The sequence below is a fragment of the Hibiscus syriacus genome, unplaced genomic scaffold (assembly GCF_006381635.1).
Source record: "Hibiscus syriacus cultivar Baekdansim isolate YM2019G1 unplaced genomic scaffold, ASM638163v2 tig00110467_pilon, whole genome shotgun sequence".
NCBI classification, from domain to species: Eukaryota; Viridiplantae; Streptophyta; class Magnoliopsida; order Malvales; family Malvaceae; genus Hibiscus; species Hibiscus syriacus.
The window spans coordinates 418,168-444,872 of record NW_024062749.1 but is presented as its reverse complement, the minus strand read 5'-3'; the positions used below and the strand labels follow the sequence as shown (position 1 = coordinate 444,872).

At 34.0% G+C, this 26,705-nt stretch overlaps 3 protein-coding genes and 3 pseudogenes across 9 annotated transcripts; 2 read left to right on the top strand and 4 right to left on the bottom strand.

The window, feature by feature from the left end:
• Positions 1 to 1,693: 1,693 nt before the first annotated feature.
• LOC120127263 lies at positions 1,694 to 3,277 on the top strand (annotated as a pseudogene).
• A 2,431-nt stretch (positions 3,278 to 5,708) lies between these two features.
• Positions 5,709 to 9,188, top strand: LOC120127378 (probable pre-mRNA-splicing factor ATP-dependent RNA helicase DEAH2). Of its 6 annotated transcripts, none has more exons than XM_039145293.1 (7): positions 5,711 to 6,074; positions 6,193 to 6,395; positions 6,495 to 7,579; positions 7,948 to 8,073; positions 8,168 to 8,403; positions 8,521 to 8,642; positions 8,805 to 9,188. In XM_039145293.1, the coding sequence occupies exons 1-7, from the start codon at positions 5,793 to 5,795 to the stop codon at positions 8,929 to 8,931; spliced, it is 2,181 nt and encodes a 726-aa protein (XP_039001224.1). In that variant the 5' UTR covers positions 5,711 to 5,792; the 3' UTR covers positions 8,932 to 9,188. The 6 variants fall into 6 exon arrangements, with proteins under 6 accessions (XP_039001226.1, XP_039001227.1, XP_039001229.1 ...); XM_039145294.1 differs by having other exon boundaries at positions 8,168 to 8,406; positions 8,524 to 8,642; XM_039145295.1 differs by lacking the exon at positions 8,805 to 9,188 and having other exon boundaries at positions 5,709 to 6,074; positions 8,168 to 8,409; positions 8,524 to 8,625.
• Positions 9,189 to 10,861: 1,673 nt separating this feature from the next.
• LOC120127250 lies at positions 10,862 to 14,248 on the bottom strand (annotated as a pseudogene).
• Positions 14,249 to 15,866: 1,618 nt separating this feature from the next.
• Positions 15,867 to 17,500, bottom strand: LOC120127268 (probable pectinesterase 53). The gene is made up of 5 exons (XM_039145215.1): positions 17,120 to 17,500; positions 16,868 to 17,057; positions 16,572 to 16,775; positions 16,225 to 16,466; positions 15,867 to 16,053 (listed from the first exon to the last, which is right to left on the bottom strand). Exons 1-5 carry the CDS (start codon positions 17,476 to 17,478, stop codon positions 15,891 to 15,893), a joined length of 1,158 nt encoding a protein of 385 aa, XP_039001146.1. The 5' UTR covers positions 17,479 to 17,500; the 3' UTR covers positions 15,867 to 15,890.
• A 2,371-nt stretch (positions 17,501 to 19,871) lies between these two features.
• On the bottom strand, positions 19,872 to 21,547 carry LOC120127302 (annotated as a pseudogene).
• A 2,761-nt stretch (positions 21,548 to 24,308) lies between these two features.
• Positions 24,309 to 26,365, bottom strand: LOC120127237 (ADP-ribosylation factor 2-B). Of its 2 annotated transcripts, none has more exons than XM_039145193.1 (7): positions 26,216 to 26,365; positions 25,667 to 25,823; positions 25,509 to 25,579; positions 25,012 to 25,131; positions 24,761 to 24,879; positions 24,593 to 24,674; positions 24,309 to 24,494 (listed from the first exon to the last, which is right to left on the bottom strand). In XM_039145193.1, the coding sequence occupies exons 2-7, from the start codon at positions 25,812 to 25,814 to the stop codon at positions 24,489 to 24,491; spliced, it is 546 nt and encodes a 181-aa protein (XP_039001124.1). In that variant the 5' UTR covers positions 25,815 to 25,823; positions 26,216 to 26,365; the 3' UTR covers positions 24,309 to 24,488. The 2 variants fall into 2 exon arrangements, with proteins under 2 accessions (XP_039001124.1, XP_039001122.1); XM_039145191.1 differs by having other exon boundaries at positions 25,667 to 25,830; positions 26,222 to 26,343.
• Positions 26,366 to 26,705: the final 340 nt, after the last annotated feature.

Here is a 26,705-nt window from a genome sequence, read left to right as displayed (position 1 = left end):
TAAAAGTTGAAAGTTAAATATTTAATTTAAATGTGTTTAAATTAAAAATCTAAAAATACAGTATTTTCCTTAAATCTAAAAGACTTAAATTAACTTTTTAATATTTATGAACTGAAAATAAAATTTACCTATTTAACCAAGGGAGCGATGCCCCTACATGTTCTTATTTTCTCTCAATTTAAAGTTTAGGATTTAATAAGTATTTAATTTTTGTATGAATCTTATATTATCAACCAAGATATTCGATAAATTTGCATGCTTTTGATAGTGTATGAGTGTGTCAGTAAACTATTAAAAAATAAAAATATAAAAGTATAGTATACATAGACCGTATAATGTTATATATATATATATATAAGGGGAAGGAATGGGTTTTGATGTTAAAGGTAATAATGCAAATGAATTAATTATTATAATGTAATTTACTTCAATAATACAACGTCGTCCCTACATTATATATCGTTTTGATTATAAGACAAATTAAGTCCCTTTCACTTTATTAATTAATCATTACCCTAATACATTATTAAATTTCATTAATATATACGTCACCTTATCCTTTCTTAAACGAATTTTACTTTCTTTTATCCACGTTGCCACTTGCCCATTTTTAATATTTGTTTCTTTGTTTTTATATGGCTTTGGAATTATTTTCTTACACGCACACATGTATACATACACGTATATAAGAATGTTAGTTTATAGACTGTTAGTTGATTTTACGAATCAATTATTGAACTTTTATTTAGTTAAAAATTTGAATTTTGATTTTATAAATAAAAAAATTGAATTAAAAAATTTTCTTATGTTAAATTTTTATAATATTTAATCTAAATTAATCAATCAAATGATTAAATATTAATAATTATATTAAAAAATTGATATGCTTTCCTTTACATCATTAGATCTCAGAACTTTTTATTATATATTTAAAAGATTTGGATTTAATTTTTTTTATGCACCCAAAAACGCCACCAAAAGGCAGAAGCCAACGGGTCTTGGTGGTTTACGCCACGACAATCTTGGCGTGAGACAGAACCGCTTTCACATCAAACTTCTACGTATGAAAATGGAAGTGTCGACATTGAATGAAAACCGACGCTGTTGAATGTCCGTATAAAAATTTTGAATCACATTTGTCGGTAAAATATTTTCTAAATTATTAATAGTCGAGAATTATAAAAATTTTAACTAAATTTATAATCGTTTAAAATCAAATTTAATTTAAAAAAGATTTTCTCCTCATGCTATTTGTTTTCGTTTATAAAAACCAAATTATATATAAATTTAATTAAATAAAATATAGCAAAATTTTCATTACTAAAAACATAATAATAATAACGACAATAACATCAGTAATAATAATAATATCCATGACTTGTATTGATGTCATTTTCCCAACGCTTCCATCTCTCTCTTTCAATTAATTATTTGTATTATGATTGAATAATTCATATAAAATTTTATTAAGATTTACTATGAGACATTCTTTCCATCTAAATTATTCCATTCACAATTATTAATATTTAAACACTCGACATTATTTAAATAATTTAATATTTCATCATATTGGATTTTTCTTCACACTTCGTCCAAATATCTGATTTCCTTCTAAGCCTAAAACTCCCCCCTCTCTTTCACCTACCTTATAAATCAGATCAAATCTACACTACCCTGCTTTCTCTCTCACTAAACAAAGCCGCTCGTAGTTGTTTGATGAAAAGAAATTGTTGTTTCTGATTCAACATACACACACACATTCCTGGAGAGAAAGGAGGGTTTAAAATGGAAGATGTGTTGGGTAACTCATCGTTTTTAGCGAATAATTCCCCATTAGAAAGCATATTCGATTCGAGTAGGGAAGGAGACAAGTTTCCATTAGGGTTCATGGAGTTGCTGGGCGCCCAAGACTTCACCAGTCATCCTTTATTCGATATCGCACAGCATGTGCCGCCTCTCGTAACCGAACCTCCAATGAAGATCGAATCACCGGACGCTTTTAATCTGCCTGCAACGCCCAACTCTTCCTCAATTTCATCAGCATCAAATGAGGCCGCTAACGACGAACCTGTTAAAGTCGAAGACCAAGAAGAAGACCAGCAAAAAACCAAGAAACAGTAACTTTACCCTTCTCTTAAGTTTTGTTTGAGTTTGTGCTTCGGCTTACTGTTAAACGGAAACCCCATTTCTGTTATTACATCAATGTGAATTTTAAGCTGAAATATTTGCTTCTTCTTCCTCTTCTTCTTCTTCTTTTGGGATGTAGGTTGAAAGCCAAGAAGACAAACCAGAAGAGACAGAGGGAACCGAGATTTGCGTTTATGACAAAGAGCGAGGTTGATCATCTAGAAGATGGGTACAGATGGAGAAAGTACGGCCAAAAAGCTGTAAAAAACAGCCCGTTTCCTAGGTACTAACTTCAATGTTCACACTTTAAATCCATTCTTTTGTCCCCCTCATTCTCTGTGCACTGTGCTGATGTTCTCATCAGTCACCAATTTGGGTTTTGGGTTAACTTTTTCTTTGTTTATTTTCCCCAGGAGTTACTATCGTTGCACCAGCACCTCTTGTAACGTGAAAAAGAGGGTAGAAAGATCTTTCACTGATCCAAGCATTGTGGTAACCACCTACGAAGGCCAACACACTCACCCCAGCCCACTCATGCCTCGTCCCAGTCTCGGTGTTTCTCATCTCAACTCAGGCATCTCCGCCGGAGCAGTTTTTGGCATGTCAATGCAAAGGGATCAATCTCACTTCTACCACCACCACCAGCAACTTCCATTTAGTAGTGCCTTGTCTCCTTTGAACTTCGGCCGTAATGGTTCCTCCATTAACGCCGGTTTTCTTCACGAGGGCCAGTCTTTGCTTAGACCATGGCCTTCTTCAAGACATTATTCCATCCCATATGCAGAAGGAAGAGTAGATCAGAGCACTGGTTACGTGTACATGAAAGGAGGTGTTGATGAAATCATTTAGTTCACTGGTGTGTAACCTTTTCTTGCTGACAGGGGGTGATTTTACTTGTTACAAAGGAACACGCCGCCCTTTATTACAAAATCTTGATGAATATTACTGTAACAGTGTAACTTGATGGTTTTACTTTTTGATCCTGCAAGATTTTTCCTTCTCGTTTTGTAAAATTTTGTATATGTGGAGATCATACTCCAAGGAAATTTGGGTCTTTCTTCTTTAATTCTGCTGACCCATTGTTTGTCCTATACCTTTGTTTTTGTTGGTGAAAGAATGTGCATTGATTCCCTGTGATAGTACTGCAAAAGAGATTTTGAGGGGTAGGGTTCCTCTGTGAATAATCATTAATGAGGAACCGATGAGCCTTCAAATGTAAAAATTTAGCGATAAAGAAAATTAATGCGTTTGTGACATGCTTAGGGCCTTAAATATATCAGGGTTTGTTTTTACTTGAAGAATATCGAATTAATTTTTTTATTGAGTGGAAATATATTACAATCTCAAAGCAAATATCGGAGTTTGAATCTACGAAAGGTGAGACAATGTAGACATTCTTAATCACTCAATCAATTAATAGATTTCTTATCTAACTTGTTATTACTGGACCCAGTTATAACTATTTTCCTGAATTACTCTACTACTTTTCTTGCATTTATCTCATAGATTTGGTTCATTGAATTGAATGGCTTGGGTGAATTCAGTGTATTGTGTAACAGGGAAATGAAAGTCATTTTTAGAAACATTACAGTACGGGCGCATGATTCTTTATATACCGATATCTTGAAGATTTATGGATTTCTATTTCAAACATCGTTACCCCACACCCACAGTTTCTTTGTGGTTCTATATTTGCTGGCCATTTGAATTTGTCATTGTTAAGAATATACTGTTTGCAAAAAGGGATAAATCAGATATTCTTAGGTAATTTACCGAATAAATTCGAGATTAATCAATTAATAAAATATTGATAATTATAATACGAAAACAATAAACTCGAGATTGTTAGTCACCTGCATTGGTTTATGCACTTGTGTCTTCTTGAATTTATGCAGTTCATACCTTCATATAGACATGTCATAGAAAAATAGAGTACAGCATGAAGCATCATCCTCTGAAGCCAAACACATGGACAGAGACTCTTTTTGAGTCAATTAAAAACCATCTCGGTTGCTCATGCAATGCAAGAAAATGGGTGAATATTTTGATGTTTGATTCCTTCATCGTTCTTCATCTTGTCCAAATTTATTGCAATTTTATCGCTGCATAAGACATCTATGTTTGCAGTTGCACTTCTCCAATTTGGTGGTATTGCACCTGTTTCGGGTTTTAGCAATGGAATGGAATCCAATCCAACAACCGTTTCTCATTTGTCCAAAATTACTCGAATCATGAAAGCTTCAGAAATGGCTGCCATGACGCAAGAATTTAGCAAGCAATGCCAGCAAAAGCTTATACTTATGTTTCATAATACTTATCATCCTTGTCAGCCTATGTACCTCTAACATGTAACATTTAATAACACTTGGTATTCACTATGGTTGTCTGCTGTTGAAATGTTGTTTCATGATTGTGCGTATAACAAACAGTTTATAACATAAAAATAACATAAAGATCAAATATAAATATATCTGATTATTGTTAAACTGAATATTCAAATTGAGATTTTAAAATTATATCATTATAGACATCAAATTTTATTGTGTATATAATAGATTCTAAGAAAAGAAATTATAATTAAACATCTCAGTTAATGATAAAAATTTAAAACATAATTATTTGTGCTAATGCTCATTGGCTATACAAATATATAATGGCTTTCCATAAAAAAAAACCCCTTAATTTTATTACCACAATTTGAAATTATGGGCAAGTGATGTCGAGGAAACTAACGAAGCATGTTATCAATCAATAATTATTAGTTCAATAAGACGAAACATTATATTTTTTAAGTAAGTTTAAGGGTTTAAATTTATCATTGTAAACACAATAAACTAGATTAAGAGAGTTACCCCATAAAAATTTTCTACCGTATTTGATTTGAATTAATCAATAAATATATCAATATCGATAATTAAACTAGATATTTATTGCCATTAAATATCAATTTTTGAACCTATTAAGTGATCCTAGTTGTAAAAAATATTGGTCTTTTTAGAGGCACTGAATTCGAGCATGTGTCAGAGGAGATATATTATCATAGGGTACGAAACATTATGAACATATACTATATTGTAATATGTTATTTCTAGAGATCTCGTGTTCGAGCAACTACGTTTACATGAATATATACGTTTGTCATAAACTATAAAACATTCTGAAGAGATACTATCTTATAACCACCCGATACTATTAAAAAAATCAACTAGTCTTATCCGTTTCTTATTTCTAATGAACTCGTATCATAGGAAGCCCAAATTAACAAAGAGTGTGGGCAATTGGCTTAATTTCCAATTACATGGGCTCAAAGGCCCAAAAAGGAGTTCTACAATTACAAATAAATAAATAAATAATAAAACATAATTAAATTTGGACCACTGAAACGTGAAGCGGAATTTGTTGTCGGTCTGTAAGTAAATAAATACAATAATAGGGGCCAATTAGTAAATCTAGAAAGTCCCAACCCCTTCTTTCAGTCAATCTTTACAGCAGACAGGTAATATTCGTAAAATTCAAAAACAATTAAATATAAGTACCCAGATATTAAAGTACCCTAGCCTACCTCTTTTACCCACCTGTTTTTCCCGTTTCTAGGGTTTTCGTTTCCCCTTCCTTAAAAGAGGAGTTTCCAATAACCGACTCAATCCAAATTCCTAGGGTTTTGGATGGGTACGGAGAGGAAGAGAAAGGTGAGCTTGTTCGATGTGGTGGACGAGACATCGGCGAAGATAGTGAAATCGAATGGTTTAAGTGGCTTAGCGGCGATGAACACCAACAACTCGATCAACAAGTGGAACGGAAGGCCTTATTCTCAAAGGTATTACGATATCTTGGAGAAGAGGAAAACCCTCCCCGTTTGGCAACAAAAGGAGGAGTTTTTGCAAGTGTTGAAGGCGAATCAAACCCTTATCTTAGTTGGTGAAACCGGTAGTGGTAAAACCACTCAGGTTAGGACTTTCTTCAGCTGAAATTTTTGAAATTATAATTTGATTTACTATCTATGAACAATTGTTGAGGGATGTTTGTTTGAGGGAAGAAATAGGCAGTAAAGTTTTTTTTATGCAGATACCGCAGTTTGTATTGGATGCCGTTGATATAGAAACTCCGGATAAACGTAGGAAAATGATGGTTGCCTGTACCCAGCCGCGAAGAGTGGCTGCGATGTCTGTTTCGCGTCGTGTTGCTGAAGAAATGGATGTAACTATTGGAGAGGAGGTGGGTTATAGTATTCGATTTGAGGATTGCAGTAGTGCAAGAACCGTTTTGAAGTAAGTTTATCCTTCTCATGTTATATTTGGTATTATTGGAATAGACATGAATATGAATTAGAGAGTTTTGAGGTTCATCTTTTTGCTTTGGTTTGGCAGGTATTTGACGGATGGTATGCTTTTAAGGGAAGCTATGACTGATCCTCTTTTAGAACGATATAAAGTAATTATTCTCGATGAAGCTCATGAAAGAACTTTGGCGACGGATGTGTTATTTGGGCTTTTAAAAGAAGTTTTGAAGAATCGACCTGACCTTAAGCTTGTTGTTATGAGTGCAACACTAGAGGCCGAAAAGTTTCAGGGTTATTTTTATGGTGCACCACTTATGAAAGTTCCCGGTAGACTTCACCCTGTGGAGATATTTTATACTCAGGAACCTGAAAGGGATTACTTAGAGGCTGGAATACGGACTGTTGTGCAGATACACATGTGCGAACCTCCTGGTGATATACTTGTTTTCCTTACCGGAGAGGAGGAGATAGAAGATGCCTGTCGTAAAATAACAAAAGAAATCGGAAACATGGGGGATCAAGTAGGTCCTGTTAAAGTAGTTCCTCTTTATTCAACTCTTCCACCAGCAATGCAGCAGAAGATTTTTGAGCCTGCTCCGCCTCCTGTGAAGGAGGATGGCCCTCCTGGAAGGAAGATTGTGGTGTCTACAAATATTGCTGAAACTTCATTGACTATCGATGGCATTGTTTATGTTATTGACCCGGGGTTTTCTAAACAAAAAGTTTATAACCCACGAGTGCGTGTCGAGTCCTTACTGGTATCCCCCATATCAAAGGCGAGTGCACACCAAAGATCTGGACGTGCTGGAAGAACTCAACCTGGCAAATGTTTCCGGCTCTACACTGAGAAGAGTTTTAATAATGATCTGCAGCCACAAACCTATCCTGAAATATTACGGTCAAACCTTGCAAATACAGTTCTCACCTTGAAGAAACTGGGAATTGATGATCTGGTGCATTTTGATTTTATGGACCCACCTGCTCCAGAGACATTGATGCGGGCATTGGAAGTGCTGAATTACTTGGGAGCTTTGGATGATGAGGGGAACTTAACAAAGTTGGGAGAGATAATGAGTGAATTCCCCTTGGATCCTCAAATGTCGAAGATGCTTGTAGTTAGTTCGGAGTTCAACTGTTCGAATGAGATTCTTTCAATTGCTGCCATGCTTTCAGGTACATTTCTTTGTTTCCTAGCATGCTTTATGTTTGTGTTGAGTCAGGTCTTAGGAAGTAGTTGTCACTATGTGGATAGTGTTTGCACTTTGGCTAGTGCACGACACTAGATGTTTAACTGTTTACATGCATATCCTTGTATGCATCGATACAGTTAAGCTGTAATGTGTCTTAGGTTGTCATCAGCAACTGTCTTGTCTGGGTTCCATGCCCCTGCTGGCATGCACCATAGGATTTCTAAGCAAGTGCTGATGCAGATAGTTTCAGTTTCTCAGTATTCTCTCATGAAGCAAATGGTGTCGCCTTGCCTGTATGCCTCTGCTGACCTACCATGGGCCTCTTCTGTGATAACTCAATTCTTTCTTTAGTACCCAATTGCTTTGTACGGCCCAGGGAGGCACAAAAAGCTGCAGATGAAGCAAAAGCTCGGTTTGGACATATTGATGGTGATCATCTCACACTTTTGAATGTGTACCATGCTTACAAACAAAACAGTAAGTACTTCATTTTTTTTTTCCCAAATGACAAGCCAATTTTATTTTCTGATAACATTTGATTTAAGAGCCTTGCAAACTGTGGAAACTGCAGACGAGGATCAATCTTGGTGCTATGAGAATTTCGTCAACCATAGAGCGCTGAAGGCTGCTGATAATGTTAGACAACAGCTGGTGCGCATCATGGCCAGGTTTAATCTCAAGTTGTGCAGTACTGATTTCAACAGCCGTGACTACTATGCCAACATCAGAAAGGCCATGCTTGCTGGGTATTTCATGCAGGTAGCTCATCTGGAGCGTACAGGGCACTACTTGACAGTTAAAGACAACCAGTGAGTATAAATATTGTCTTATCTGTTTCCTCATCGTGCTTTCTTTCTTGGTGAAGTTTTGTCTATTTAGGTGCGCCGATGGAAAGTAGCAATCTGTAATGTACAATTTATTTTGCAGGTGGTGCACTTGCATCCGTCAAATTGCTTGGATCACAAGCCAGAGTGGGTCATCTACAATGAGTACGTGCTGACAAGCCGGAATTTTATTCGTACTGTGACAGATATTCGTGGTGAATGGTTAGTCTGTCCTTTCTTATAGTCGGGACTTGTAGTAATGCAATTGTTTCTTCATACTTCATGATGAATGGACTTTCTTTATGGAATTGAGACTCTGAGATAGTGGCAAAGTTTTTTCTCGGATAGCCCTTTAATTTACATATACACTTTTGACAAATACAGGTTAGTTGATGTATCACCACATTACTATGATCTTGATAACTTCCCACAGTGCGAGGCAAAGCGAGTCCTTGAAAAGCTTTACAGAAAAAAGGAGAAGGATCGAGAGGAGAGTCGGAACAGGATATGAAGCTACAACCGTATAGGTTGTTTGGGCTCAATTTTCTATGGTGCTATTTACTAGTTATTCCATGTGTGAATTGATAAATGGAAAGAAACCGAGATTACTTGTACCACATCCTAAGAGTAGGAACTTCTTCCCTATCTTTCTGTATTGTACTTTCTAGTCCAAATTTGTTATTTTCGCTTCGCTAGTTTATCATTTGTCGAACAATTCAAGTGATCCTAAATGAAGAAGAAACGAGCATGATTTTGGACCTTTTATATTACCTTCAACTAGTCGTTGGTCTCGTTATCAGGTCCAGAAAAATTAATTCTCTCTTGTATTATTAGATATGTACTTTTGGCTAATGCATGATAATTGTTTCATTGGGTACATTGGACAGGATCACAAGAATAATGAAAGATAAAGGGGTGAAGCTAAGTATTTGCAGCTGCAAAGCCCTATTATTTCAAAGGGCATACATGTATTTTGGTTCTTTTTCACTCCCACCCGAGATTCAATTCGACTAAAAGCATCTTGTTTTGCACTATTCTTCTTCTTTTTCATCTCCCTCAAGTTGGCACCATTCCTTGTTTTTCCAAGTATCTTTCTAAACGCCGAATAAGCTGCAGGATAATCCGTTTTCAATTTTCAATTACAAATAAAAGGCTCTAAGAAATGCACCCCAAAGGACCACAACAAAGCATCCCCTTGATCAAGGTCCCGGCTTTAACCATGTGACCTGCTTTCCCATAGATCACCATCATACAAGCATAATGCTCCACGTCAAACTTGTATTCCGTGGTGGTGGCCGAAATGCCTTCCGTCTTCTTCCACCATTCCACTACACCTGCAGGCCAACAAAATCTGATTTATTCCATACGCAAACACCCAGTAAAGATTTGATAATCCCCTATCGCTTCATGATGTCTGCAATGTCATTTCTTCTCTCACTTTCCAATTTCTCTGATAGGAAAGTATGGAGACTTAAGACTAGGGTAGTCGAGTAGTGTGAGTCACATCTCTAGGGTGTATCATCTCTGTCTTTATTTAATGCATTTGTAGTAATTTCCATGACTTCTACTTTTTATACGTTTCTGTTATTGGTATTTATGAAGGCTTAGAACTGGGCTTGCTATCGTTGATTAATGTGTAACATTCTCTTCACTTTTAAATTTAGTCGGGTCTTACGTTTCTGTCTATATGCAGAGATTTTTTCGTAGGGATTACTGCCCATTACAAACGCGCATATGATATTAATGATATTAATGACTGCATATGAATACTGTTCAACTATGTATTTATGTATTTATTTATACATGCATTGCATTTTATCTATATTTTTAATTTTCTGACTGCCGGAGGTCTTCCACGAAAGCTACTCTCAACTTGGCGTTGGGAGCAGCCTACTACCTTACCACCCCTTACCCCATTGCATATGAGAATTGGGTTTTGTTGTTGTTGTCGTCTGTAAATGCTTCCACTTTTAATTATATATAATCTAGAGTATATTGTATATAAGTTTCAGCTGCAAAATTAAGCTCCGGCCATGAAGTCTCATACAAATCGTCCAACTGGCAACCACTATGTAATCATCCCCACGACAAAAAAAAGCCAGTACGTGATTTTTGACTTGCAGTTCTTATAGAAAGAGCCAGGGAAAATGTCCTTACAAAGCACCTTTAACTAATCACTCTTTGTTTGCTGACTGGAGTCATTAGACAATAACAAGACACAACAGCAGGGGTACAAAGAATGAAGTGTCGGAGACATTATAAATCTCTGTATTTGTGTTTGATTATAAGGATTTAGATGGTTTGATATTTTAATATCTTTCTTATTTGAATAGTATGGAGTGATTATAAGGAGTAATATTTATTCAGATTTTTTTAATCTATAAAATGTACACATATTTTGTATACGCTGCTATTAAAATTTAAAACCTCTAGGGAGATCGACATTCTCTTTTATTATTGAGATCATTCTTAATGTTTGTATCCTTAATTTAATGTACATTTGTATATTTTTTTCTCCTTTGTTTACATTGATAATTATCGATATTTAAATTTAAATAGCTAATTCAATTTTTTTGAAGTTAGATAATAAATTCAATTTTAAAACAAACGATTATAAAATGAAATAAATTTATAAACATTACGGACAAATATTATTTTTATGCCAGAATAAAACCCAATAATCTCATAATATATATATATGTATGTATGTATTTAAAAAATCGATATATTTATTATTTTGCATTTTGATATACTAGATCAATTTCAAAAGTTGATTGCATTGTAGTCCAAAATAATTAACGTTAAACAACAAATTAGTTTAATGCACATGCTGCATATGATAGTGTATCCCTCTTTTGGGGGTTATTCTTCATCTTTGTCAAGACTCAATTAAGATTTCAAATATTTTATTCCAATAATCAACCGTTTATGCAAAGAACCGACCAATATTTAAAAATAAAATAAATAAATTTAATTGCATGTATAGGGTTTTCAAAAATAATCACAATTATATTAATTATATATTACTCGTCATGAGGTGAAGCCAAAATTTTTATTAGAGGGTCATAGGTGAATTATATTTATTTTAGATAATTAAAATATAATTTTACCATGACATTCAAGGGCGTAGTGACACACCTTATACCCAAAAAGCGTAAACTATTTATTTAGTCATCCATTTATTATTTAGTTACTATTTAGGTCATCTAACTATTATTTATTTTAGATTACACTTAATGTCACGTTTTGGTTTTGTTTTGATCACTTGTCTTTAAAAAATTAGCGGTGATTTTGATGTGATATCATAAGATAAAGCCATGTCAGGATTGAAAAATAATTAAAAAATATTGTGTTATCTTCATTGTTAATTTTTTAATGGTAGGTAATCAAAACATAATCAGAACGTAAGGTTACGTATTAAAAAAACTAGTTGAATGACCAAATTATAAATTAAGTAATAGGTGGGTGACCAAATAATTAGTTTACCCTAAATAATCAACATAGTAAAAAATAAAATTAAAATCAATTATTACAATAAATTTAAATTTAAATAAACCAACATATTGATCATATACAATATATATCTAAAACGGCTAAATATAGATTCCTTTTTCTACCTAACCAAACCGCAACTTGGGTATCAATATGTTAATGCAATTCTCGCCGTACAATTTTAGTCAACGAGCGTTGGGCAAACTTCGCCTTCATATCCTAATTATGACGAGGATCAGTTAAATTTAATGGTTATCCAACACACAATTACCAAAAAAAAGTGTATTACACCCTGTTCGGTGGAACTACCAATTAAACTCGTTTGTTTTTGTCATGGTTGGTGAGATTGAAAATAAAGATTACTATTTTCCTCCCCATCGGTTGCCTTTAAGATAAGTGTTACATTACACGACATGGTAATGCCAACACATGTCCGAACCGCACCGAATGCAACTCAAGTTTTAGGAAAACATAGTTTGGTCAAATGATCGTGACATAAAACCAATTTTAATTTGTAAGATTATCAATTGATTAATGGATGGAACATCTTGGTATTGTGCGAGTTTCCTAGGTTTACTTAATTAATGAAATAAATTATGGCTTTAGATACCATAAAAACATATATATATTCTTGTTTTTTTTAATTAATTTAGAGTAATTATATGATAATATATGTTCAGAATTTTTCTTAATTATTAATAAAACACATTCTATAGACATAATTACTTGAATTTAAATTTTCTAAAGAGAATAATTAAATAACATTTATTTTTACTATAATACCTCTTAAAAGTCGTTATTTTTAATCGTCGGGATGTAGCTTGAAGAGGTCGAGGCGGCATTCCCCCAAGCATAAAGAGTAGGTAGCTTTTCTGTATTCATCCCAAGTGAATAGCTTGTAGAGGCTAGGGTTTTGGAGCGAGACCAGCTGTGGGAGGGGACCGATCGCTGCATTAAGAGGCGATGCACCGAAGTACATGATGGACATTCTTGAATTGTTCGACGACGAGTTCGCCAATGCCCGATGTCTCAGGCTTCTAAATCTGCCATTTGTTAGAACCTGCATGGCGTCACCGATTATCACGTAGAATTGCGTGGGTTAAGAATGTACCGGGACCCATAACCCGTCACGCAAAGATATTTCAAGGCCGGCAACATCGTTAGATCGTAGTACGGTGATGATCTGAGGGTCGAAATGCTCTCTGAATCCGATCTGATCGTATTGGCATGGTTTATCGGAAGACAGATAATGATTGAACCTTAAGACCGAGTCGCTCTCGGCGTCTCTGATTAGCCTACTGAACACGTACTTGTCTTCAACCCAAAGTCCTTCGGCCATCAGCTCCAGAATCCCGCTTGCTAAATCCCTCACTGATTCTATATAATCATTTGCAGCACAACTGTAAAAAAACAGAAAGAAATTAATCAAGCTGCATTAACCCTTCCATGCAAAAAAAGTCCATATGATAACCAGTCCGAATTCTCGTTTGCATGCATGAATCCGAAAGAAAATTAAAAGTGGAAAAGAATGTTGGGAACCTAACTGATTGGATGGTGGGGTAGGGGCCCTTTAAAAGTTAGAACCAAAGGGTGTTATAAAGAAGCATTGCAATGTCATGTTGAATTGATAAAATAATCTCTTTTTAATCATAAAAGGGAAGATGTCCCTTTCTAGGATACAAAAGCATTAATTGTAAATAATCTCCTGCACAAAGTAAATTCCCCTTTTAATGAATTCAAAATCACGTATAATAAATTAATTATCCTTAATTTAATAATCTCATTTATACGAATGTATGACATATAAAGGGATGAACAAAAAAGGGTAAACAATATAGAAAAACAAGAAGATTTCTGAATCAAGTACCTGAAAATTTGAGGGTGATTGGAGATGGTTTTGGATCTTTCAGCAATGGATAAAGGGTTGGTGTGGAGAAGAAGATACTCGAGTTCACCCTTATCGCCATTGAGTCCGATGTTCTTCAAACCATAACCGAACGGTGCCGCAGGCCCCGCACGTTGCTTATCAGCAGCTGGTTTTCTGAAAAAATGAATCCCTTCTTCTTCGAGTCTGGCTATTGTGCCCCTATGGACGCCATGGTTAATGACCTTAAAGAATCCGTAGTCTTCACAGGCTTTGACCATCAGGTCCGACACTATCGACCTATCGAGAGAAAGATCAACGACGGGAATCCCCCACTGCCTTGGTTTTTTTGGTTCCCATCGAAGCTGCCGACGACAGCATAACCATTTATCTTTCTTTTTACCTAAAATGTTTAATGAAGTAGTCTAAGGGCTTGAGCGTAGGAGAGTCTTAGAAGAGGAGTAATCATTGCTCATAAGCTTGACTACTACTTATACTAGCGAAGATGAGAGGAAGGTTATGATATTTATTTAAAATTTAGGATAAACTATATTAATAATCCCTGAACTTTTTGGGTACTTATATTTTAGTCATCAAACTTATAATTCACTTTCACTTTCACTTTCACTTTCACTTTCACTTTCACTTTCATCACTGTCTCTGATTCAGAGAGAGAAAATGGTGTGAACAATGAAAGAATATTATGTCAAGAAGTTCGTTATATTTTTAATGTTCGTAATAAAAATAGAAACAACAACGTAATATTATATATGATTTTATCAAAAAAATAATTAAATGAGCAAAATAGAAACACAAAAATAGGTGGACTATTAGATCGATAGTTTACCCAAAAAATTATATCCAGAAAAACTTAAATTTAATATTTTACTTATGTTATTCGATTCAACAGCCTACTTAATTATGATAAATATTATAAGTTAGGGTTTTTAACTCTATTTTTTCTTGTACGGTCATTAATATCTTTTCTCTTCATTTTTATATTTTTATAATTGATGACAACTTAAATTTTAATGTTGATTACCGATCGTTGATGTACTCTATTTTTTTCTATTATATTGTTTTTTTAATAAATCTACCTTATGTTTGTCTTTTGGTATGTTTTCAGTCATTTTGTCGTTATTTTTATTTATATTTTTCTCAAGGTTGAATTTGATTTCGCCACAACTGATCAAGAATGTGTTTATTTGTTATCATGCTAATATTTCCTGCTTTGGACTCTTAAATTGGATTTGGATACGTGATTTGCGTTCGTGGATAGTTTTCATGTTACTCGATTCTATTATGTGGTTTATATGTAGTCTTTCAATAGTTTGATCTCTTTTCGTGGTTTGTTTGCTTATACAGTCAAATCTATTTATATCTACCTTTTATTCGTGTTTACTTGATTAGATTTTGTTAACTTTTTTCTTATATAATTAGTGTGATCTTAGGTGGGTAGTTTTTTTGTATAAACGATCATAAAAATGTTTTATTCTATATTTAAATTACAATTTTAATAAAATTAACGAATTTACCTTGTAAAAAATAATTTAGGATACGTGTTATTTGTTTGAACGATCAAATGTAAGCTTCTTATTCTGAAACCCATATCGGGCTTGATTAGACATTGGGCTTTAACCTCACATTAATGTAGTTGCCTTTTACCATGTATAAACAAATAATTGTCTGATTATTATGTTTGTCGAGACATATTTGTACACATAATATTGAGATACGCCAAAATTGGTACAATCTTCTGGTTTTATTAAGCTTAACTTGAATGATATTCACAATTATTACAACAATGGCATAGACAACACATATTAATGAATATTTTGTATAAACACATAGAGGCCATCGTGATTTAGGGCCTCATTCGATCCTGCAGGAAAAAAAACACAGTATTTGGTATAAGGAATGATGAGACAAGTGAAATGATCATTCAGCTCAGTTGGTATAGCATAAGGTTCTTAATCTTAGGATCGTGGGATCAAGTCCCATAAAAGGCATTTCATAATTCGGAGGTTTACTATAGAAACTTTTCTCAATCTGATATTGGGAACAGCCTATACTATCTTACCTCCTCCTTATCTCATTACATATGGGAATAAGGGTCAACCATTTTTTTTTTGAATGATGAGCCAAGCGTCTCCTTCAACGTATAATGTTCCTATAAAAGGTTCGGCTTCTTCATCAGTCAGAAGTCGTGCCCATGGCACTCTTCCTGTGAAGTTGGCCCCCGGTCCACTGCACTTGTCTTCTCCATAGTACACCCTCCTGCCACCACAACACATGATCCCAAATCAGACTTCATTTTTTTGAAAAGCCGAACCAAACCAGACTTTATTTATTAAATTAATCCGGAGTAAGTATAAGGTAGTATATGTTCGAATCAAATCAGACTTTAGAATGTTCTAATTGAGCATGTTTTGATAGTGTTCTACTCACCCATCACGTTTTGGTTTGCCCCAGTCATTCCATCCTTGGGGACGAACCACCTTGTCCATGTACGTGTAGGAGAAGACGACCCTTGAATAATCACCCCACGCTCTTCCTAGGTAAGCCAGGCCAGTGGCGTTGCCGGTTACCACACTATCTTTGAAGGAAAACCCACTGTCTAATGACGCACTGGATCGCTTTTGTGCCGTGAAAGAAGCCACTTTCTTCGCTATGGAATTCAAATAGCAGTTCTGCACACCAAAGTTTACATAAACAAAGGGTTATTACACGCTGCATCTATATAAGGTGTGCATATTGCTACAGACTAAGAAAATTATGAACAAATATTATCTTACCTCATAAATAGACATGCCGTAACCAAAAATGAAATCCGCGGAGCCTTGGATAAAGCAATTATTGAAGTAGTGGAAACCCTTGTGGTCGTAAAGAGTGTCTTGATCTCCATAGAAACTGCAGTTGTAAAATGCAGCCTTGGTCCCTGATATGCGAACTACCACTGCTTGATCCCCTTTCGATCCAATCGTATGCGGGACTGTGTTCTGCATCAACCACAATCGCCCTAAACTTTCCTTTTTTTTATTTCTTTCTTTCTTCTGCGAATGAATAAGATTAATTGAAAACATGAGTTTACCTCAAACTTGATGTTGATGGCCACAAAATAATTTGCTTCCACAGACACTGTTGCACTTTGAAATGTCTTCAAAGGCCTCCCATCTGTGCCATTACCTGATGCGGTGTCGTTCCCGGTTATAGTTGGTGGGTTATTTGCATCCCCAAGAAATGTGATGAAGGGCAATGTTCTAGGAATGAAAATCTTTTCCCTGCCAAATTCAACATCGTCACAAATACTAATATCATGGTATACATGTATGTATGTGCGTACCTATAAAAGCCTGGTTTTATGGCGAGAATGACTCTCTTGGTGTTGCGTAAAGGGATGCTGTTGAGTGCTTCTTTAATCGTCGTGAAACCGCCACTTCCATCTGAACTAACATTTATCGTCACCTTGTTCGTCTCCGCAATCACCAGCTTATCGTCAAGACCCGGCCTCCCTCCACCGCCACCCGACAAGACAACGGATTGATCCGGCAGCCGCTGGCTTCTGCGGTTTCGGACATTCCAGCTCAACCATTTGTTGAATTCTGTTTCAATGCCTGGATTACCGGACGTACCAGTTCTTAAAGAATAAGCACAGAAAACAAGAACCAAATGGAGAAGCCTGATGTAGGACGACAAAGCCATATCACAATACGCAAAGTGCAATGTCCATGTGGTAAGTCACCCTCCTGTTCCTGTATCACTAAAAAGAATGTATAAAATGGTTAACCCTATCCTATCTATTCCATAATGGTGGGGAAGAGAAGGGCATAGCTGTAATCCAATTTATACATTTCTGCTTCTGCTCTAAAGTATAATATCTGACCTATGAAATAAGAATAAGAGTACAGATACTGGAGTTTAGTGGTGTCCAGGAAGATGCCATGCTTTTGCTACCGTAAGGCAAATGTCACATAGACGAACAACATGCACTTGTCTCTTCCAGTCACAAGTCATGATTGATATAAATAAGTCAGATCTTAAAAAATAATTAAAGCTGAGATTTAATTTTATGAATTTTAAATTAAATAAAAAAATCAAACCCAATATTTAGTTTTATTAATTTTAAAACTGACAAACCACATGATTTCAAAATTATCAATAATTTAAAATATAATTAAAGTAGTAAAATTGGGAGTGACAACCCTCCCACCTACAACATACCACTGTTCCTGACCAAATATGAATGACTCATGAGCTCCGTTACTCGGTAGTTTAGACTTTAGACATTGTGTTGGGCACAAATGGTCTATACCGGTAAACACATCACATGGTTCTTTGATCTGGCTTTCGGTGGGAGACAGGCCATTGTTTTCTCATTTGATGGTTTAGGTTTATTTATATATAAAATTCAGTATTTAAATATAATTTAACTTGATGTTTACATTTTTTATTTAATTAAACACACAAATTAATTATTAACTAAATTTATTACATGGATTTAATTTCTTAATTTAATCCTACACCAAAACTCACTCATAAGTTTATTGAATTACATCTATTTAACGTTTACTATTTAACGTTAATTTTGTTTTAGTTTGGTGTCTAACGTTTTATTTCGTTACTCAAAATGGGTTAAACCGTTACAGACCGTTAGTTTTCTCTGATAAGTGACACATGTCACAATCTGATAATTTAAAAATTTTATATAAAATTTTAAAAAAAATTATATATTTTTTAAAAAAGAAAACACATAAATTTTTGAAATAACCCAAAAACATTGAAAACTTTCATTTCAACCCCAATACCCACACGATAGTCGCCCTTTGCTGTCGACGAAGGTCCAACCAATCTCACCTCCTCCTGGTGACCTCGTGAATGATCAACAGTTGATCAACGACGAATTGACGTTTTATACCCTGCGAAACATAGGATAAAAATCGCAATCTCAAGCGATTTCAACGGCCAATTGACGACTATTACGATGAGTTATAACTAGGATGATGACTTATAACTAGGATGATGACAAGGACTATGCCGGCAGCAGTGGTCGTGGTCGAAAAGGGTGGTGGCGATAGATTAGTGTTAGGATTTGGGGATTTTAGGGATTTTAAGGCTTTTTGTAATTTAAAAGAAATAAGGATTTTTTTTATAAATATGATAATATTTCTATATTTAATAAAAATCAAAATTACTAGATTTTGAAACGTTTTACTTAATAGAGAAAACTAACGGTCCGTCATAGTTTGATCCATTTTTAGTAACGAAATGAAACGTTAGGTATCAAACTAGAACGAAATAAACTGAAAAAACGAGCATAAATTGAACACATTTTGTATATTTAAGCCTAAAAAATATGTCACCCCATTCGAGAATCAACAACTATTCTTCCATAGTCAACTCAATATGCAGCCTCTTTCAATCCCTTATAACCCTAAAAATAAAACTTAAGTCAAAAACAAATTCATAAATAAAAAGGAAAAAAGTAATTTTTTCGGTTGCCGTATAATACATAATTACATATAACTAAAGCATTTAAATATATAATTATTCACAATACACATGAAATATGTTATACCCTTTGTTATATTATGTTATTATGGTGGGATTCTACCTCAAAGACACATGTGAAGTCTAATAACCATTAGTTTAATAGGTTTACATATTGGATCATAGAATATATATATATATATTAAAATTGTAATGATTTAAGTACAATATTTACAATTTATATCAAATGCAACTACAAGGCAATCAGGTGATTATTAAGTACTTGGTATACATGAGGTTATCGGGAATGAGAGAAAAGAAGAGAAGAGAACTCATTCCATCCCATAATTATATAATATAACTCATCGTCCAAACTATAAAAGTTAACTCATTAGTCATCGGTTTAATCATTTCTTTTCTCATTATACCATTGTCTCATATTGTACGACAATAAAATATCTTTTTCTAATTGTTTGTAACTACACTTTACAAACTAAACTTAATATATGGACTTATTTGATCTTGAGTTATTTTTTATTTAATTTTTATATATCCAAACTTTCGTATAATTAAATCGTTGCAACCTCAAATTTCTTCAAGTTTTAAATTTAAGGTTGTAATAAATTTAATTTTAAAAGACTAATAAATTTTTTCAACGAGTTCTGTATAACGGTAGGAGAGTCGCCGAAGATGAAGTCAATGGTCCCGGGGATGATACAATTGCGAAAGAACTGACGATTTGTGTGATTGTACAAAGTGTATGAAGATTGTGTGTCTGAACTCGAAACCTGATCAAGTTCGAATCTGGTCGGGTTTAAATAATATCGAGTCGGGTATCAGGGTAAAATTCGGAGATTTTTTCAGGTTCGGGTTCGGGGCAAGGTATCCCCGCCTCGTCCAGATTATATATATAATATTTTTTTATTTTTTTTATTAATTATATATATAATATTTTATAAAACAAATATATAAAATATTATATATAAAATTAATATAAAAAATAAAAAATTATTATATATATAATCGGGGCGGGGAAACCTTGCCCCGAACCCAAAAAATCTCTGAATTTTACCCGATATTATTCAAACCCGACACGACCCGAACTTGATTCGGGTCCATCCCTAGATTAGGCAATTAAAGAAGGCTGGTTTATCGGATTGAATGTGAAGAGCCACTGCTTGATGCTTTTCAGGACCAGCACTATTCCGGAACCCCATGGATCTGGCAACGAATCCGTCTCCAATAGCGGCTACGCCATTAAAATTTATGAAACTATTATATATTATAACAAATTCATTGGAAAGTATGATGAAAATGTTGGTCGGGTTGTTTGAAAAACTTACAAAAAGTAGCAGTTTTCCAGGTTTGTATGCCATCGACAAAATTCTTACCGCCGGTGACTATGGTTTGTCTTGGGCCATCTCCGTACATAAGGATTTTGGTGGTTTTTTTGTCCACGGTAATGTACTCGTCATAGATTCCGGCCTTGACATAGATCACATGACGGACTTGGGATTGTTTTGGAGCAGCTGCGAGCGCTTCGGCGATGGTCCTGAACTCGGTACTGCCATCTTTAGCCACAACCGCATTCAGTTCGATGTTACTGTTATCGATCTTGGCAAATAGCTTCCGGTCTACGTCCGAGAACCATGAGGGATACACATCTTTCTCGATCGAAAGAAGCCTACGTGACTGAAAGGCATGAAGGTTCAATTGGATGCCGAACTTGGAAAAAATTTCGGATAATTTTGTTACGATTGCCAAGGCGTTGGGTGTGAGTTCACTAGCATCGGTAATACCTTCTTTCATGTTATCTTCTTCCTCGAAACCATCCAAGCATGATTGTTGGTACGATATGACAGCGCTCAACCAGGTCCGGAGATCTGATATTCGATCACCCATGCCCTGCAATTCAGCATCATCGACCTCGATGTACGATGCCTGAAGGGATCATGTCCTTACAATCGTCCAACGCCATCCTCGTCCGGCTATCGTCGTGACCGCATCGATCAATGAATCGGAATAACTGAAGAACTTCACGACCGCTTCCTCGGCGGCTAAGATAGACTGACAAACAAAATCTTTGGGATCGGCGCTGACCGAGGGTCTTTTGGCAAGAATCTTGGTAATTAGCATGAGAACAGAAATTAGAAACGACCTTCATCGACGGCGACAATTCATCAACACCCTTGCTTTCCCTATATTGAACTACAGCAGCGATACCAATTGCGACTCCTATGAAAATAATTAAGGAAACCGCCGTAATTATTATTTTGGCCGACATCTATCATTCGCTAATGCACTCACAAATTGAAGTGGGGCTGAATAGAATATCAAAATAAACATCATCTCATGTTCTATATCCATTAGAATAGATACCATTTATCAAAAACTGAAAATTTATCTCATTAATCTTCTTTATATTAACCATCTTATTGTACAAATGATATAGAAAAAATGATGAAATAAATGATTTTGATCTAAGGGTCATGTATGATTTTTTTCCGGGTATATGGACGATTGATTGAGAATGATTTATAAAATATTTTTAAAAAAAATTGATTGAAGGATTTATAAATTGATTGAGAATGATTATATTGTCTTAATATTATTTAGGATTTTAAATAAGCTTTTAAAATTTATCTCTGTCATTTGATTCAAAATATTAATTTATATACTATTTACATTTTCTTGGTGAATTTTTTAATTAAAAGTAAATAAAACATGAGAAAAGTTTATAATAACTAAGGAAAATATGAAGATTGTTCTAACTTTTTCTAATAAAATATTAATATAATTTAATAAAAATATTTTTTGCAATTTAAATTTTAACTGAGACACTGGTACAATTAAGGGAACATTGTACGTATATAGGATAGAATTGGGTTTTCCTCCTTTTTTATGTTTCTAGAACAAAGTGTGTGCTTATTCAAAACATCTTCATGAATATTGTCTAATTGCGTAAATAAAAAACAAGTGTAACATGTGCTTTTGAATTTAAGAATGATTCTTGGTTTGTGATTCTTCAGATCGTTGCTTTTGTTCGAAAATTAAGTGTTGTTTAGGAACAAAGCTTTAATTTCTTAGGTAATTATTCTTTTACATTTTACGATTTTTCATTTTTTATGTAAATATGTTCTCAGTTAATTATTTATTTTATATTTTATGAATCTTCATTTTTTTAACGTAAATATAAAAATGAATAATTACTTAAAGTTAATTATAAGTAAATTAATGATATGAAAAAAAAGTGAAATGATGAATTTTACTAGCTCAAACTATAAACAACATAATAAGAAAGATTCATGAAATACTTCTTCGTTTTTTGTGTGTGTTTCAAGTTAAAAATCATGTTATCCAAAATGTTGTAACGTGTACGAGATAATATGCAGATCGAGAATTAAATTTAGGGTTAGTTTAGTCTTGTTTCTATAAATGTCATGAGATGAAAGAATTTTGTGAGAATGTATTTTTCGAAAATTTTATTTAATATTAAATTACTAGTATTATTGTTAAAATGTATTTTTTAAAAGATTTTTTTATTAGTCTTTACCCCACTACTCCTGTATGTTTTTTATAAAGAAATCATTAATTTTATTTAAATAGGAAATATCTTAAATTATAATAAAAATTTACAATCATAATTGTAAATTAAGCACATAATTAGGACAATTTCCTATAATCATTGAAACAAAATTAGCCACTTAAGATCACATAAAAATCATACAAGGAAAAATTAAACCTAGCCAAGAAAACTCGAACAAATATATATACAAATAAATCTAATCGCATCAGTAAATAAACCACAAAAGGGATCAAGCTACTGAAAGACCACCAACAAACCGCAAATCAGACTCGAACAACATGAAAAGATATCCACACACGCATAACGGGTATCTAAATTCAATCTGAGGGTCTAGAGCATGGAAGATCAATAATATAACAGGTAAGTGTCATCTTGATAAGTCGTGACGATGTTTAATCAACTCTTAGAAAAAATATAAAGTAAAAACAACAATCAAACAATCAAAAAACGTGTCAAAAGGCAGAAGAAAACGTGTCATAAAGGCAAAGTAAAACGTGTCATACAGACAGACTTATTGAAAATAAAAAACAAGAGAAAATAAAAAGAAAATAAAGAATACATGCGGTTGGCAACCAACATTAAAGTTGGTGTCACTGCCGATCAACAAAGACAAAAAGAAAAAGAGATGGACGGCTTATCAATGAGAGAAAAATAGGAGAGAAAAATTATGTCTATATATGTGGTGTTGAAATCCGATACTTCAAGGAATAAAAATAATCTCTTAATCACTAAAGTCGCGTGGTTCATGCGTAATTTTTTTAAACATGATACTATAAGTTAAAATATATATTTGAATGATATTTAAATTTTTAATATTATAATATATTAAGCATATCAATATATAATAAAAAATATCAAAAACATTTTTATTAAAAAATAATTTTATAGTGATTATACATGTTTCGTAAATAAATTAAACTTAAAGAGAATAACAAATAAAGTTTAAAAATTATAGTTTCAATTCTAAAATCAGATTATAAATGTTTCTTAAATAAGAACATTAATTATAACAAATAAACTCTTAAAATATATTTGGAGCCAAAAGTATTTTTTAAAGATAATATTAAATAGACTTTAATTTTTTTAAAATGAGAACATTAATTATAAAAAAATGTAATAAGGATCCAAAAAACTGACCATACGCAAACACCAAAATATAGGTTGAGTCGTAGTGAATCCAATTAAGATGTCAAAAATGAAAAACGCCTTAATTTAATCATTAGACTAATTTTTCCCCAATGAATTAAACCAAATTCATATCGCTTTTTTGTTTGTAAAAATGTTATTGGAATGACAAAAATCTCTCTTGTTTTTCTCCTTCAATAACGACTGCGATACCATTCATCAGATTACTCAGATATTCAATTATGATCGAATTTATTTTTCAATACATAATTTCAGAAAGAAATAACGGTCCAAAACCTGGAGAAAACATTGTTTTACTTTTGCAGCTATGGAGGTATACGACAAGGGAAATTGAAATTTAATCAAATCGTTCTTAAACTACATGTGACAAATGACAATGTTTGCAGGGAAATTGAAATTTAATCGAATTGTTCTTAAGCCACAACACTTGAACGAGGTAGATATCCACAACAAAAGGCCAGAATTGGTGCGACTGTCATTTCAATTGTGCCATTTATGCCTGCAATTATATGTACATTTTATCAGCACAAATAAACGGAAGGTATTATCTGCAAGTTTGGGTTTAACTATAATCAGGCATGATTTGCAAAAGCTTACCTTGCTTGCGATATTGTTCGAGAGCCAGTCGAGTCCCTCGTAAAGTCCTTCACCGGAAGTGGCGCATGTGCTCTGTATATACCTGCAAAATATTCATCATATAGAAGGTGACATAAAAATCAACAAACAGAGAGGATCGGATAAAGACAGCAAGGTAGATGGTCTTACCAGTGGCGCTGGCGGAGAGAATGAAGCCCAAGCTTGTCGGTGATCTCGGCAGCATTCATAGCATTTGGAAGGTCTTGCTTGTTAGCAAATACTAGCAGCACAGCATCCCTCAACTCATCCTGTCAATGCGCATACAATATGTTAGGTTTTAGCACAATCTGAAAACGCCATCCAGAGTGATGCATCTTCGCAACCACATGTTTACGGGGACTATGATTATTCCAGTACTATGAAAATTTATGCTTGATTACCTCGTTCAACATCCTGTGCAACTCATCCCTAGCTTCAACCACACGATCGCGATCATTGCTATCAACCACAAAAATAAGCCCTTGTGTATTTTGGAAATAATGCCTCCACAGTGGTCGAATCTTCGAAGAAATCAAAGCAAAAAAGCAAGGTGTATAATTGAGATAAACGGAAAAACATAAACATTTTGTTTATTAATCTGACAGATCTAAGATGAACTTGAAACGTACGCTCCAATTTTAACAGCTAACCATCAAGCCGTGCATATACTTGACAGATATCTATCTAGCATGAGCTTTCTCCTTTCTCGGACTAATACGATACTTAATTGCTCATAGAATATTTGAGACCGCAAAATCCCATCCATAATCATTCCCTTTTTACAAGCTACGGTATGAAAGTAAAAAAGAAAACATTTTGAAAGAAATCCCGATTTATCCTATCATGCAATATTTACAGTTCATGGTATATATTTGAATAAAAAACTAAAACTAGTTACCTTGTCCTGGCCACCGACATCCCAGACAGTAAAGCTGATGTTCTTGTATTCCACGGTTTCAACATTGAAACCTACAAGATTATAATACTACCAATTTGAAACAAAATTCAACTGGATAGATAATGTTATTCACGAGACAAAATAAAAGAGGGACTTACCAATGGTGGGAATAGTGGTGACAATCTCTCCCAATTTGAGCTTGTAAAGAATGGTGGTTTTACCGGCAGCATCAAGCCCAACCATCAATATACGCATCTCCTTCTTGGCAAAAAGCCGGCTAAATAGCTTTGCGAAAGACAGCCCCATTCTTCACGTCTGCAAAATCATTATTCAATTTGAAATATCAAAACAATTGTATAATTCTATATCAAGATCCAACGGCCAACATTCAGAACAAAACGACCAGAAACCAATAAAGCCAGATTTCACCAGATCAACACATAAAAAGCTAAATCCACTACATAATGACAAAAAATCAATTCAAGAAATACAAATCTGAGCAAACCAACGGAACTCACGACTGATTCAAAGAATTAAAGCAGATTAACACAACGCTAAAAAAAACAAAAGATTTGACACAATTTCGAAACAAAATTGAAGTCAAATCTTAAAAGAGAGAGAGATGCAGATATGGAGAGACAAACAAAGTGAGATTGGATGAAAATATATTTGTTGAATCTGAGAAAAAAAAGAGATAGAAACTTTGCCTGAGAGAAAATGTCAGCGGTTGTTACGCGGAGTCGAACGAAGGAGAGAAGTGCGAGCGAATATCTGCTCTCCGAATCATCGACTTTTACTATTTATAGATCCAACAGAAAGGATCTTAGTTTGACGGAACACCGTCTTCCCATTTTGAATTTTCAAAAAGTTCCGGCCGTTAGTTAGCTTCGACCTAGTTCCTTTGTGACGCCGTTATGACGACGCTTGATTTGGACGCGTTGTAGAATCGCTGTCTGTTTGGAAAATGGGAGATCTGTTTCCATCGCGGGGATGGAGATTTTTAAATTAATTGGTTTTAGGAACACATTTGTCCGATAATATCATAATAACACAGCTTTAATATAAATACAAATCTAAAGCATAAATAGTATATTCGACAATTTAAATTCACATATAGTGAAAATTTGTGAACAACTTGAGAGAAACACTGATATACATAAGTAATAGATAGCGTATCTTATGAACATCCACCTTGTA

Coding starts and splice junctions, on each gene's coding strand:
- LOC120127378 (XM_039145293.1), top strand. CDS start 5,793: ATGGGTACGGAGAGGAAGAGAAAGGTGAGCTTGTTCGATGTGGTGGAC. Junction 6,396..6,494: donor AGTGCAAGAACCGTTTTGAA/GTAAGTTTATCC, acceptor TTGGTTTGGCAG/GTATTTGACGGATGGTATGC. Junction 8,404..8,520: donor ACTTGACAGTTAAAGACAAC/CAGTGAGTATAA, acceptor CAATTTATTTTG/CAGGTGGTGCACTTGCATCC.
- LOC120127268 (XM_039145215.1), bottom strand. CDS start 17,478: ATGGCTTTGTCGTCCTACATCAGGCTTCTCCATTTGGTTCTTGTTTTC. Junction 17,058..17,119: donor ATAAAACCAGGCTTTTATAG/GTACGCACATAC, acceptor TGAATTTGGCAG/GGAAAAGATTTTCATTCCTA. Junction 16,054..16,224: donor GGCAAACCAAAACGTGATGG/GTGAGTAGAACA, acceptor TTGTGGTGGCAG/GAGGGTGTACTATGGAGAAG.
- LOC120127237 (XM_039145193.1), bottom strand. CDS start 25,814: ATGGGGCTGTCTTTCGCAAAGCTATTTAGCCGGCTTTTTGCCAAGAAG. Junction 24,880..25,011: donor TGCACAGGATGTTGAACGAG/GTAATCAAGCAT, acceptor GCGCATTGACAG/GATGAGTTGAGGGATGCTGT. Junction 24,675..24,760: donor TCTCTCCGCCAGCGCCACTG/GTAAGACCATCT, acceptor AATATTTTGCAG/GTATATACAGAGCACATGCG.